This window comes from Pseudophryne corroboree, chromosome 2 (assembly GCF_028390025.1).
Source record: "Pseudophryne corroboree isolate aPseCor3 chromosome 2, aPseCor3.hap2, whole genome shotgun sequence".
Taxonomy (NCBI): Eukaryota; Metazoa; Chordata; class Amphibia; order Anura; family Myobatrachidae; genus Pseudophryne; species Pseudophryne corroboree.
Genome location: NC_086445.1, coordinates 106883266 through 106897590, shown reverse-complemented (window position 1 = coordinate 106897590; position 14325 = coordinate 106883266). Strand labels below are relative to the sequence as shown.

Genomic DNA, 14325 nt, shown 5'->3' with positions numbered 1-14325 from the left:
CAGTGACAACACAAAGATATAGTGCACCACTTCCTAGTAAAGGGACTGGCTGTATATTCCCAGTGACAACACAAAGATATAGTGCACCACTTCCTAGTAAGCTAGCTGTATATTCTCAGTGACACCACAAAGATATAGTGCACCATTTCCTAGTAAGCTGGCTGTATATTCCCAGTGACAACACAAAGATATAGTGCACCACTTCCTAGTAAAGGGACTGGCTGTATATTCCCAGTGACAACACAAAGATATAGTGCACCACTTCCTAGTAAGCTAGCTGTATATTCCAAGTGACAACACAAAGATATAGTGCACCACTTCCTAGTAAGCTAGCTGTATATTCCCAGTGACAACACAAAGATATAGGGGGTAATTCCAAGTTGATCGCAGCAGGAAATTTTTTAGCAGATGGGCAAAACCATGTGCACTGCAGGGGGGCAGATATAACATGTGCAGAGAGATAGATTTGGGTGTGGTGAGTTAAATCTGCAATCTAAATTGCAGTGTAAAAATAAAGCAGCCAGTATTTACCCTGCACAGGAACAAAATAACCCACCCAAATCTAACTCTCTCTGCAAATGTTATATCTGCCCCTCTGCAGTGCACATGGTTTTGCCCACCTGCTAAAAAATTTCCTGCTGCGATCAACTTGGAATTACCCCTATAGTGCACCACTTCCTAGTAAGCTGGCTGTATATTCCCAGTGACAACACAAAGATATAGTGCACCACTTCCTAGTAAAGGGACTGGCTGTATATTCCCAGTGACAACACAAAGATATAGTGCACCACTTCATAGTAAGCAGGCTGTATATTCCCAGTGACAACACAAAGATATAGTGCACTACTTCCTAGTAAGAGGACTGGCTGTAGTTTGCCCACTGCAGGTCAAGCTATCAAAAACAATGACTTCGAGGTCTGCGTGTCATCGGTGAAATATAAGGGACCTATACCTTGTTAGGCGTTTTCCTTTCATTATGCCCACTGAGAAAAATGAAGAGATTTCCAAAACTTCTAAAGAGGTCAAGTGGTGATGCCTATAGCAACCAGCTTCTAATTCCCATTTAGAGCATTCTAGAAAATGATAGCTATAATCTGATAGGTTGCTATGGGCAACACCTCCCCTTGTCCTTGATAAATCTCCTCCAAAGAGAGAAGGGCGTAGGTAAAAACGATTGAAATGATCAGTTTAAAACAGGACATAACGGGGCAGATTTTCTAAAACTTCTAAAAAGTGCAGTTCCCACCAACCAATCAGATATCTTTTATGTTGATTCTAGAAAATAACTAGAATTTGATTGGTGGCTACATCTCCACTTTTTTCTTCTTTAGAAGTCATAGGGGGTATTCAATTAGGTCCATTTTTTTTTGCCTAGGTGGAATAACTGGAATTTTTGCTAAAATTCAGCAGGAGCAAAAAACATGCAGATTGGCGAATCAACGTTTTCTCACCTGCACCGTTGAAAACAAGGGTTGTTTTTTTGCCGATTTTGAGGCATTTTTTGCCAATGCCTTTTCATCCCCCCCCTCCCAAAAAAAAGTGAAAAGGCATTGATGAAAATGCCTTAAAAATTGGCCGCAATGTAATAGGCAGTGGGGCGATTCAATAGCTCAGAGACTACTGGAGCGAATTGAATACCCCCCTTAGTAGCTTTACCCCAAGATTTTATTTTTTTCCTGCCTCTGCTCTACATTCATTCTATATTCCAAACACGAGGTGAAACATTAAATTTGCCGAAATTGTTTAGGCACGGAGCACCTCAGCAGCTATAAGTGGGAACATTAGGGACAGAACGTCCTGACAGAATGACACGGCGCGTTTAATCACCTCAACACAGGAGTGTGTTAAGTAAATTTTAGCAATAACAAAGTTCCCTAGAAAAAGCTCTTACCGGGGCTTTTTTGTCGATTGGTTTTATAACAAACTTTTTGTCGTTAAATGAGATGTTTCTGATTTCACTCCAAGGAAATCCAATTTTAGGTGTCAACCTGAGGGGAAGAAAGAAAAGGAGATGTTTACAGCCCGATGACATTACATTTCTGTGGCTGTGGGTAAAATAGCAGGGTGCTGAAAGCCAGGAAAATTGCACAGAGGAACATGTTCTCACAATAAGCCTTACAGAGAATTATAAATATGCCACAGCATATACACAAGAGGCATTTCATTTAGAAACCCACAATTGCCTCAAATTAAAGACCAAATTCAGCAAAACATATCATTTAAATATTTTAATTTCAGCAGAAAACCTATTTGTATGGGGAGAAAACTTCCCATAGCTTAATGTGTAATCACCCGGTGATTACATTAGCATCAGGTCACGATGTTACTAGTCATAAACCAGCTGAAAGGGGCCACAGACTTGCACACGGTCCCGCCTGCAACTTTTACCAAGTACACCGCGCGGTCTTCCTGGCTCACTTCTACACTATGCGGTCATCACTTTATGCCATCAGGCAGTTGTGTTGTGCTATTTTTGTTTTGGTTGGTGGGAAAGGGGCGGTTTTGCCTCTCAATAGGATAAAACTGGTCTATGTACCCAATACAGAGAACAGTGAGGAATCAAAGCAATAGCCCCCCAAAAAATAGTAAAATAATAATAATAATAATAATAATAATTTGGATTTTAAATACCTACCGGTAAATCCTTATCTCGTAGTCCAAAAGGAATATTGGGGACAGAATTAGTACGATGGGGTCTAGACGGGGTCAAAGGAGGCGGTGCACTTTAAATTTCTTCAACTGGGTGTTCTGGCTCCTCCCCTCTATGCCTCCTCCTACAGGTCAGTTATAGGTAAAACAGTGCCCGAAGGAGAAGGACATACTTCAGAGAAGGAACACAACAATAAAGGTGGTGAGAATTATACACCAGCACAGCAAGACATAACCAGGCCAGCAACATCTGTCAACAGTAACAGCTGAACAGGTAACACAGAACAGAGAACCTGTAACCGCACAGAGGCGGGCGCCCAATATCCCTTATGGACTACGAGAAAAGGATTTAACGGTAGCTATTTAAAATCCTATATTGGGGACAGAATTAGTACGATGGGGATGTCCCAAAGCTTCCAGAACAGGCAGCAACGTGAGGAGACTGCTGCAGCACCGCCTGCCTAAACTGGGTATCCTCTTTGGCCAGGGTATCTAATTTGTAGAATTTCACAAAAAAGTGTTTTTCCCAGACCAGGTAGCAGCTCGGCATAGTTGTAAGGCCGAGACTCCACGGGCAGCCGCCCAGGAAGAGCCCACTGATCTTGTAGAGTGTGCCTTCAGAGACTTAGGAACAGGTAAGGCTGCCGACACATAGGCCTGTTGGATAGTAAGCCTAATCCAACGAGCAATGGACTGCTTTGAAGCAGGACAACCCTTTTCTGCGCATCATAGAGCACGAAAAAGGAATCTGTCTTCCTGACCCGAGCAGTGCGTTTGACATATATCTTCAAAGCGCGCACCACATCCATGGACTCCGGAGGAGCTGAAGCGTCAGAACAGGACGGAACCACAATAGGTTGATTCAGATGGAATGCAGAGACAACCTTCGGCAGGAGCTGCTGTCTAGTCCGGAGCTCCGCTTTGTCCTCGTAAAAGACCAAGTAGGGATTTTTACATGATCAGGCCCCCAATTCTGAAACGCGTCTAGCAGAAGCCAGGACCAAAAACATCACTGTCTTCCACGTGAGGTACATGTCTTCTACTGTCATCAGAGGCTCAAACCAGGAGGAAATTGAAATTGCAACACTACATCCAAAGCCCAGGGTGCCGTAGGCGGCACAAAGGGAAGTTGTATGTGGAGCACCCCTTGTAAGGTGGTCTGAACTTCCGGCAACATAGCCAATTTCTTCTGAAAGAAAATTGAAAGAGCTGAAATCTGGACCTTAACGGAACCCAGACGTAAGCCATTCATCCACACCAGCCTGCAGGTATTGTCCCAAGTGAAACTCCACAGGTGGATACGTGCGTTCCTTGCACCAAGAGACCTATCTCCTCCAGATATGAGGATAACATTGTGACGTGACAGGTTTTCTGGCTTGCACCAAAGTGGCAATGACCTTTTTGGAAAACCCTTTGAGAGCTAGGATATTCTGCTCAACTTCCATGCCGTCAAACGAAGCCGCCATAAGTCCGGGTAGACGAACGGTCCTTGCTGAAGAAGATCCTCGCTTAGTGGCAGAGACCAAGGGTCTTCTATGGACATATCCAGAAGCGTTGCGTACCACGCCCTTCGGGGCCAATCTGGCGCAATCAGGATTGCTTGGACTCTGTGATGTCTGATCCATTGGAGCATCCTTGGGATCAACGGGATCGGAGGGAATACTGTAGGTACCAAGCCGGTAAGGCCAAGGTGACGTCAGTGCATCCACTGCACTTGCCTGAGGGTCCCTGTTTTGCAAGCAGTAGCAACGAAGCTTCTTGTTGAGGCGAGACACCATCATGTCGATCTGCAGGTAATGTAATCCCCACTCCCCCGGGTGGAGGTCGTGGCGACTCAAGAAGTCCGCTTCCCAGTTGTCCACTCCCGGAATGAAAATTACGGACAGTGCTCTTGCATTTCTTTCCACCCAGAGAAGTATTTTTGACACTTCTCGCATGCAGGCCTTGCTTTTGTCCCTCCTTGTCGATTGATGTACGCCACTGCCGTGGCGTTGTCCGACTGAACCTGGATCGCCCGATCCCTGAGTAGAGAGGAGGCCTGAAGAAGAGCATTGTAGATAGCCCGTAGTTCCGGAATGTTGATCGGGAGTAGGGCCTCTTGGGCAGACCACCTGCCCTGGAACTGCGCCCCCTTGGTGACTGCTCAACCATCCTCGTAGACTCGCATCAGTCATGAGGAGGGTCAAATCCTGAATCCCGAAACTTCGGCCTTCCAGCAGGTTGGAAGACTGCAACCACTACAGGAGTGAATCCTGACCTAGGGTGACAGCTGAATCATTCGGTGCATCTGGACATGCGAACCGGACCACTTGTTCAGGATGTCCAATTGGAAAGGTCTGGCATGGAACCTGCCGAACTGTAATCGCCTCGTACAAGGCCACCATTTTTACGAACAACTTCATGCAAAGATGAATGGAAATTCGAGCACGACGGAGAACCATGCGAACCATCTCTTTAAGTGATCTCACCTTGTCTTCTGTGAGAAACACTCTTTGAGCTACAGTAACCAGTATCATACCCAGAAACAGGAGCCGTTGAGACGGTTCCAGTTGAGACTTCTGTAGATTGAGGATCCACCTGTGGTGAGAAAGAAGTTGGATAGTGCGATCTTAATGAAGCAATAGAAGCTCACTGGAACTTCCTTTTAGGAGGAGATCGTCCAGGTAAGGGACAATGTTGACCCCCTGGACTCTGAGCTGCAACATAATTTCCGTGATCACCTTTGTTAACACCGTTGGAGCTGTAGACAGGCCGAAGGGCAACGCCTGAAACTGGTAGTGATTGTTCAGTAGGGCGAATCGTAGATAAGCCTGATGAGGAGGCCAAATCAGGATATGCAGGTAGGCGTTCTTGATATCCAGGGACACGAGGAATTCCTGTTGCTTCAGGTCCGCGATCACCACTCTCAAAGATTCCATCTTGAATTTGAAAACCTTCAGGTTCAAGGACTTCAGATTCAAAATGGATCTCACAGACCAGTCTGGTTTTGGCACCACAAACAGACTGGAGAAGTAACCTTGTCCTTGCTGTAGCAGGGGCACTGGAACAATGACCTGGGACTGGACCAACTTGTCGATGGCCAGTAGTAGCGTAACACGCATATTTTCCAAAACTGGCAAGCCTGATTTGAAAAATCGTTGGAGAGGAGCACCGTCGAACTCTAGCTTGTAACCCTGAGAGGTAAGGTCCCTTAACCAGGCATCTTGGCAGGAACCGTCCCAGATGTGGCTATAGTAATGTAATCAAGCTCACACCGCGAGATCCCCTCGGTATGGGTGGGCACCGTCATGCTGAAGTCTTAGCGGAAGCTGAACTGGTGCTCTGGTCCCGAGAGCCGGCAACGGCTGGTTTCTTAGGCTTACCTCTGGAGCCTCTAGCTGCATTGGAGGCACCCTGGGGCTCCAGATCGAAATCTGGAGGACCGAAAGGACTGAGTAGACTGTCCTGGGTAGGTACGTCTAAGCAGGCGGAGCCCCTGAAGGGAGAAACGTGGATTTCCCAGCAGTAGCTTTGGAGATCCATGCGTCCAATTCATCTCCGAAAAAAACCATCCACCTGTGAAGGGAAGAGATTCCACATTACGTTTGGAGTCGGCGTCTGCAATCTGCGTGCAGACACAGCCATAGCAGTGGTTCTAGCATTAATATTGCCAATCTCTTTAAGGGAGTCACAGAGGACTCTTGCCATGTCCTGAATGTGTTTTACGATAAATTACAGTAGTAACCAAGGTCATATCCCCTGAAAGGCCCTCCTGAATTGGAGTAGCCCATGTATGAATGGCATGCGTCATCCAGCAACCAGCAATGGCCGGCCTTTGAGCTACACCTGCAGTAGTGTAGATAAGATTTTACAGTGGTCTCTATTTTTCTATCCCCTGGGTCCTTTACTGTGAAAGAGCCCGAAGCAGGGAGCACCGCCTTTTTAGAAAGGCGAGAGACTGAGACGTCTACTGCTGGAGATTCTTCCCAGGATTTCCCGCCTTCAGTGGTAAATTAAAATAAGATTTTACTCACCGGTAAATCTATTTCTCGTAGTCCGTAGTGGATGCTGGGAACTCCGTAAGGACCATGGGGAATAGCGGCTCCGCAGGAGACTGGGCACAACTAAAGAAAGCTTTAGGACTACCTGGTGTGCACTGGCTCCTCCCACTATGACCCTCCTCCAGACCTCAGTTAGGATACTGTGCCCGGAAGAGCTGACACAATAAGGAAGGATTTTGAATCCCGGGTAAGACTCATACCAGCCACACCAATCACACCGTATAACTCGTGATATTATACCCAGTTAACAGTATGAAATATAACCAAGCCTCACTAACAGATGGCTCATAACAATAACCCTTTAGTTAGGCAATAACTATAAGTATTGCAGACAATCCGCACTTGGGATGGGCGCCCAGCATCCACTACGGACTACGAGAAATAGATTTAACGGTGAGTAAAATCTTATTTTCTCTGACGTCCTAGTGGATGCTGGGAACTCCGTAAGGACCATGGGGATTATACCAAAGCTCCCAAACGGGCGGGAGAGTGCGGATGACTCTGCAGCACCGAATGAGCAAACTCAAGGTCCTCCTCAGCCAGGGTATCAAACTTACAGACTTTTTCAAAATTGTTTGAACCCGAACAAGTAACAGCTCGGCAAAGTTGTAAAGCCGAGACCCCTCGGGCAGCCGCCCAAGAAGAGCCCACTTTCCTCGTGGAATGGGCTTTCACAGATTTAGGGTGCGGCAGTCCAGCCGCAGAATGTGCAAGTTGAATCGTGCTACAGATCCAGCGAGCAATAGTCTGCTTAGAAGCAGGAGCACCCAGCTTGTTGGGTGCATACAGGATAAGTAGCGAGTCAGTTTTCCGGACTCCAGCCGTCCTGGAAACATATTTTCAGGGCCCTGACTACGTCCAGTAACTTGGAGTCCTCCAAGTCCCACGTAGCCGCAGGCACCACAATAGGTTGGTTCACATGAAAAGCTGATACCACCGTAGGAAGGAATTGGGAACGAGTCCTCAATTCCGCCCTATCCATATGAAAATCAGATAAGGGCTTTTGCATGACAAAACCGCCAATTCTGATACACGCCTGGCCGACGCCAAGGCCAACCGCATGACCACTTTCCACGTGAGGTATTTTAGCTCTACGGATTTAAGTGGCTCAACCCAATGCGACTTCAGGAAATCCAACACCACGTTGAGATCCCACGGTGCCACTAGAGGCACAAACGGGGGCTGAATATGCAGCACTCCCTTAACAAAAGTCTGAACTTCAGGCAGTGAAGCCAGTTCTTTTTGGAAGAAAATGTACAGAGCCGAAATCTGGACCTTAACGTAACCCAATTTTAGGCCCGTAGTCACTCCTGACTGTAGGAAGTGCAGAAATCGACCCAGATGAAATTCCTCCGTTGGGGCCTTCCTGGCCTCACACCAAGCAACATAAAACATATTTTTGCCATATGCGGTGATAATATTTTGCGATCACATCTTTCCTAGCCTTAATCAGCGTAGGAATTACTTCCTCCGGAATGCCTTTTTCCTTTAGGATCCGGTGTTCAACCGCCATGCCGTCAAACACAGCCGTGGTAAGTCTTGGAACAGGCAGGGCCCCTGCTGCAGCAGGTCCTGTCTGAGCGGCAGAGGCCATGTGCCCTCTGAGATCATTTCTTGAAGTTCTGGGTACCAGGCTCTTCTTGGCCAATCCGGAACCACGAGTATAGTTCTTACTCTTCTCCTTCTTAGTATTCTCAATACCTTGGGTATGAGAGGCAAAGGAAGGAACACATACACCGACTGGTACACCCACGGTGTTACCAGAGTGTCCACAGCTATCGCCTGAGGGTCCTTTGACCTGGCGCAATATCTTTTTAGCTTTTTGTTGAGGCGTGACGCCATCACATCACCTGTGGCCTTTCTCAACGGTGTACAATCATTTTGAAGACTTCTGGATGAAGTCCCCACTTTCCCGAGTGGAGGTCGTGCCTGCTGAGAAAGTCTGCTTCCCAGTTGTCCACTCCGGGAATGAACACTGCTAACAGTGCTAACACATGATTTTTCGCCCATCGGAAAATCCTTGTGGCTTCTGCCATCACCATCCTGCTTCTTGTGCCGCCCTGCTGGTTTACATGGGCGACCGCCGTGATGTTGTCTGACTGGATTAGCACCGGCTGGTGTTGAAGCAGGGGTCTAGCCTGACTCAGGGCATTGTGAATGGCCCTTAGTCCCAGAATATTTATGTGTAGGGAAGTCTCCTGACTTGACCATAGTCCTTGGAAGTTTCTTCCCTGTCTGACTGCCCCCCAGCCTCGAAGGCTGGCATCCGTGGTCACCAGGACCCAGTCCTGTATGCCGAATCTGCGGCCCTCTAGAAGATGAGCACTCTGCAGCCACCACAACAGCGACACCCAGGCCCTTGGAGACAGGGTTATCAGCCGATGCATCTGAAGATGCAACCCGGACCTCTTGTCCAACAGATCCCACTGGAAGATCCTTGCCTGGAACCTGCCGAATGGAATTTCTTCATAAGAAGCTACCATCTTTCCCAGGACTCGCGTGCATTGATGCACCGACACCTGTATTTGTATTAGGAGGTCTCCGACAAGAGATGACAACTCCTTGGCCTTCTCCACCGGGAGAAAACCTTTTTTCTTGTTCTGTGTCCAGAACCATACCCAGGAACAGTAGACGCGTCGTAGGAACCAGCTGCGACTTTGGAATATTCAGAATCCAGCCGTGCTGTTGTAGCACTTCCCGAGATAGTGCTACTCCAACGAACAACTGCTCCCTGGACCTCGCCTTTATAAGGAGATCGTCCAAGTACGGGATAAGTACTTCGGCCATTACCTTGGCAAATACCCTCGGTGCCGGGGACAGACCAACGGCAACGTCTGGAATTGGTAATGACAATCCTGTACCACAATTTTGAGGTACTCCTGGGGAGGAGGGTAAATGGGGACATGCAGGTAAGTATCCTTGATGTCCAGTGATACCATGTAATCCCCTTCGTCCAGGCTTGTAATAACCGCCCTGAGCGATTCCATTTTGAACTTAAACCTTCGTATATAAGTGTTCAAGGATTTCAATTTTAGAATGGGTGTCACCGAACCGCCTGGTTTCGGTACCACAAACATTGTGGAATAGTAACCCCGGCCTTGTTGAAGGAGGGGTACCTTGATTATCACCTGCTGGAAGTACAGCTTGTGAATTGCCGCCAGTACTACCTCTCCTCGAGGGCAGCAGGCAAGGCTGATTTGAGGTAACGGCGAGGGGGAGTCGCCTCGAACTCCAGCTTGTATCCCTGTGATACTACTTGCAGAACCCAGGGATCCACTTGTGAGCGAGCCCACTGGTCGCTGAAGTTCCCGAGACGCGCCCCCACCGCCGCGCCCCCACCGCACCTGGCTCCACCTGTGGAGCCCCAGCGTCATGCGGTGGACTCAGATGAAGCGGGGGAAGATTTTTGATCCTGGGAACTGGCTGTCTGGTGCATCTTTTTCCCTCTTCCCTTGTCTCTGTGCAGAAAGGAAGCGCCTTTGACCCGCTCGCTTTTCTGAAGCCGAAAGGACTGTACCTGATAATACGGTGCTTTCTTAGGCTGTGAGGAACCTGAGGTAAAAAAAATTCTTCCCAGCTGTTGCTGTGGATACGAGGTGCCAGAGACCATCCCCAAACAATTCCTCACCCTCATAAGGCAGAATCTCCATGTGCCTTTTAAAGTCAGCATCACCTGTCCACTGCCGGGTCCCTAATACCCTCCTGGCAGAATGGACATTGCATTAACTTTTGGATGCCAGCCGGCAAATATCCCTCTGTGCATCCCTCATATATAAGACGACGTCTTTAATATGCTCTATGGTTAGCAAAATAGTATCCCTGTATAGGGTATCAATATTATCTGACAGGGTATCAGACCACGCTGCAGCAGCACTATCCATGCTGAGGCATTGCAGGTCTCAGTATAGTACCGGAGTGTGTATATACAGACTTCAGGATAGCCTTCTGCTTTTTAACAGCAGGCTCCTTCAAAGTGGCCGTATCCTAAGACGGCAGTGCCACCTTTTTTGACAAACGTGTGAGCGCCTTATCCACCCTAGGGGATATCTCCCAACGTGACCTATCCTCTGGCGGGAAAGGGTACGCCATCAGTAACTTTTTTAGAAATTACCAGTTTCTTATCGGGGGAACCCACGCTTCATTCACTCGTCTGATGGAGGAACAAAAATAAGAATTTACTTACCGATAATTCTATTTCTCGGAGTCCGTAGTGGATGCTGGGGTTCCTGAAAGGACCATGGGGAATAGCGGCTCCGCAGGAGACAGGGCACAAAAGTAAAGCTTTTACAGGTCAGGTGGTGTGTACTGGCTCCTCCCCCTATGACCCTCCTCCAGACTCCAGTTAGGTACTGTGCCCGGACGAGCGTACACAATAAGGGAGGATTTTGAATCCCGGGTAAGACTCATACCAGCCACACCAATCACACCGTACAACTTGTGATCTAAACCCAGTTAACAGTATGATAACAGAGGAGCCTCTGAAAGATGGCTTCCTAAACAATAACCCGAATTAGTTAACAATAACTATGTACAAGTATTGCAGATAATCCGCACTTGGGATGGGCGCCCAGCATCCACTACGGACTCCGAGAAATAGAATTATCGGTAAGTAAATTCTTATTTTCTCTATCGTCCTAAGTGGATGCTGGGGTTCCTGAAAGGACCATGGGGATTATACCAAAGCTCCCAAACGGGCGGGAGAGTGCGGATGACTCTGCAGCACCGAATGAGAGAACTCCAGGTCCTCCTTTGCCAGGGTATCAAATTTGTAAAAATTTACAAACGTGTTCTCCCCTGACCACGTAGCTGCTCGGCAGAGTTGTAATGCCGAGACCCCTCGGGCAGCCGCCCAAGATGAGCCCACCTTCCTTGCGGAATGGGCCTTAACAGATTTAGGCTGTGGCAGGCCTGCCACAGAATGTACAAGTTGAATTTTGTTACAAATCCAACGAGCAATCGACTGCTTAGAAGCAGGTGCACCCAACTTGTTGGGTGCATACAGTATAAACAGCGAGTCAGATTTTCTGACTCCAGCCGTCCTTTAAATGTATATTTTTAAGGCTCTGACAACGTCCAACAACTTGGAGTCCTTCAAGTCGTCTGTAGCCGCAGGCACTACAATAGGCTGGTTCAGGTGAAACGCTGATACCACCTTAGGGAGAAAATGCGGACGCGTCCGCAGCTCTGCCCTATGTCGAATGGAAAATTAAATAAGGGCTTTTATAAAACAAAGCCGCCAGTTCAGATACTCTCCCGGCCGAAGCCAGGGCCAGTAACATAGTCACTTTCCATGTGAGATATTTCAAATCCACATTCTTTAGTGGTTCAAACCAATTGGATTTGAGGAAATCTAAAACTACATTTAGATCCCACGGTGCCACCTTAGGCACCACAGGAGGCTGTATATGCAGTACTCCTTTGATAAAAATCTGGACCTCAGGGACTGAGGCCAATTCTTTTTGGAAGAATATTGATAGGGCCGAAATTTGAACCTTAATAGATCCCAATTTGAGACCCACAGACAATCCTGATTGCAGGAAATGTAGGAAAACGACCCAGTTGAAATTCCTCCATCGGAGCACTCCGCTGCTCGCACCACGCAACATATTTTCGCCAAATACGGCGATAATGCTTCGCGGTGACTTCCTTCCTTGCCTTTATCAAGGTAGGAATGACTTCTTCTGGAATGCCTTTTCCTTTTAGGATCTGGCATTCAAACGCCATGCCGTCAAACGCAGCCGCGGTAAGTCTTGAAAAAGACAAGGACCCTGCTGAAGCAGGTCCCTTCTCAGAAGTAGAGGCCACGGATCGTCCGTGACCATCTCTTGAAGTTCCGGGTACCAAGTCCTTCTTGGCCAATCCGGAGCCACTAGTCTTACTCCTCTTTGCCGTATAATCCTCAATACCTTTGGTATGAGAGGCAGAGGAGGAAAAACATATACCGACTGGTACACCCAAGGTGTTACCAGCGCGTCCACAGCTATTGCCTGCGGATCTCTTGACCTGGCGCAATACCTGTCCAGTGTTTTGTTGAGGCGAGACGCCATCATGTCCACCATTGGTTTTACCCAACGGTTTAATAGCATGTGGAAAACTTCTGGATGAAGTCCCCACTCTCCCGGGTGAAGGTCGTGTCTGCTGAGGAATTCTGCTTCCCAGTTGTCCACGCCCGGGATGAATACTGCTGACAGTGCTATCACGTGATTCTCCGCCCAGCGAAGGATCCTGGCAGCTTCTGCCATTGCCCTCCTGCTTCTTGTGCCGCCCTGTCTGTTTACATGGGCGATTGCCGTGATGTTGTCCGACTGGATCAACACCGGTCTTCCTTGAAGCAGAGGTTCCGCCTGGCTTAGAGCATTGTAGATTGCTCTTAGTTCCAGAATGCTTATGTGAAGAGACTTTTTCAGGCTCGACCACACTCCCTGGAATTTTCTTCCCTGTGTGACTGCTCCCCAGCCTCTCAGGCTGGCATCCGTGGTCACCAGGATCCAATCCTGCATGCCGAATCTGCGGCCCTCCAATAGATGAGCCTCCTGCAACCACCACAGACGGGATACCCTTGTCCTCGGCGACAGGGTTATCCGCAGGTGCATCTGAAGATGCGACCCTGACCATTTGTCCAACAGATCCCTTTGCATGGAATCTGCCGAAAGGGATTGCTTCGTAAGAAGCTACCATTTTTTCCCAGGACTCTTGTGCATTGATGTACAGACACCTTTCCTGGTTTTAGGAGGTTCCTGACCAGGTCAGATAACTCCTTGGCTTTTTCTTCGGGAAGAAAAACCTTTTTCTGAACTGTGTCCAGAATCATCCCCAGGAACAGCAGACGAGTTGTCGGCATTAATTGGGATTTTGGAATATTCAGAATCCATCCGTGCTGCTTTAGCACCTCTTGAGATAGTGCTAAACCCATCTCTAGCTGTTCTCTGGACCCTTGCCCTTATTAGGAGATCGTCCAAGTATGGGATAATTAATACGCCTTTTCTTCGAAGAAGAAATATTATCTCGGCCATTACCTTTGTAAAGACCCGAGGTGCCGTGGACAAACCAAACGGCAGCGTCTGAAACTGATAGTGACAGTTTTGTACAACGAACCTGAGGTACCCCTGGTGTGAGGGGTAATTGGAACGTGGAGATACGCATCCTTGATGTCCAAGGATACCATAAAGTCCCCTTCTTCCAGGTTCGCTATCACTGCTCTGAGTGACTCCATCTTGAACTTGAACTTCTTTATGTACAGGTTCAAGGACTTCAGATTTAGAATAGGCCTTACCGAGCCATCCGGCTTCGGTACCACAAAAAGAGTGGAATAATACCCCTTCCCTTGTTGTAGAAGAGGTACCTTGACTATCACCTGCTGAGAATACAGCTTGTGAATGTCTTCCAAAACCGTCTCCCTTTCTGAGGGGGACGTTGGTAAAGCAGACTTCAGGAAACGGCGAGGTGGCTCTGTCTCTAATTTCAACCTGTACCCCTGAGATATTATCTGCAGGATCCAGGGATTTACCTGCGAGTGAGCCCACTGCGCGCTGTAATTCTTGAGACGACCGCCTATCGCCCCCGAGTCCGCTTGCGAAGCCCCAGCGTCATGCTGAGGCTTTTGTAGAAGCCGGGGAGGGCTTCTGTTCCTGGGAAG

At 48.0% G+C, this 14325-nt stretch overlaps 1 protein-coding gene across 2 annotated transcripts in view; it reads right to left on the bottom strand.

The window, feature by feature from the left end:
• RDX (radixin) overlaps nt 1-14325 on the bottom strand; it is a 196672-nt gene that overhangs the window by 56812 nt on the left and 125535 nt on the right. For both annotated transcript variants that reach the window (XM_063951590.1, XM_063951591.1), the window contains exon 8: nt 1892-1988. In XM_063951590.1, the coding sequence (XP_063807660.1) occupies nt 1892-1988 (97 nt within the window). The remainder of the gene's footprint in view (nt 1-1891; nt 1989-14325) is intronic.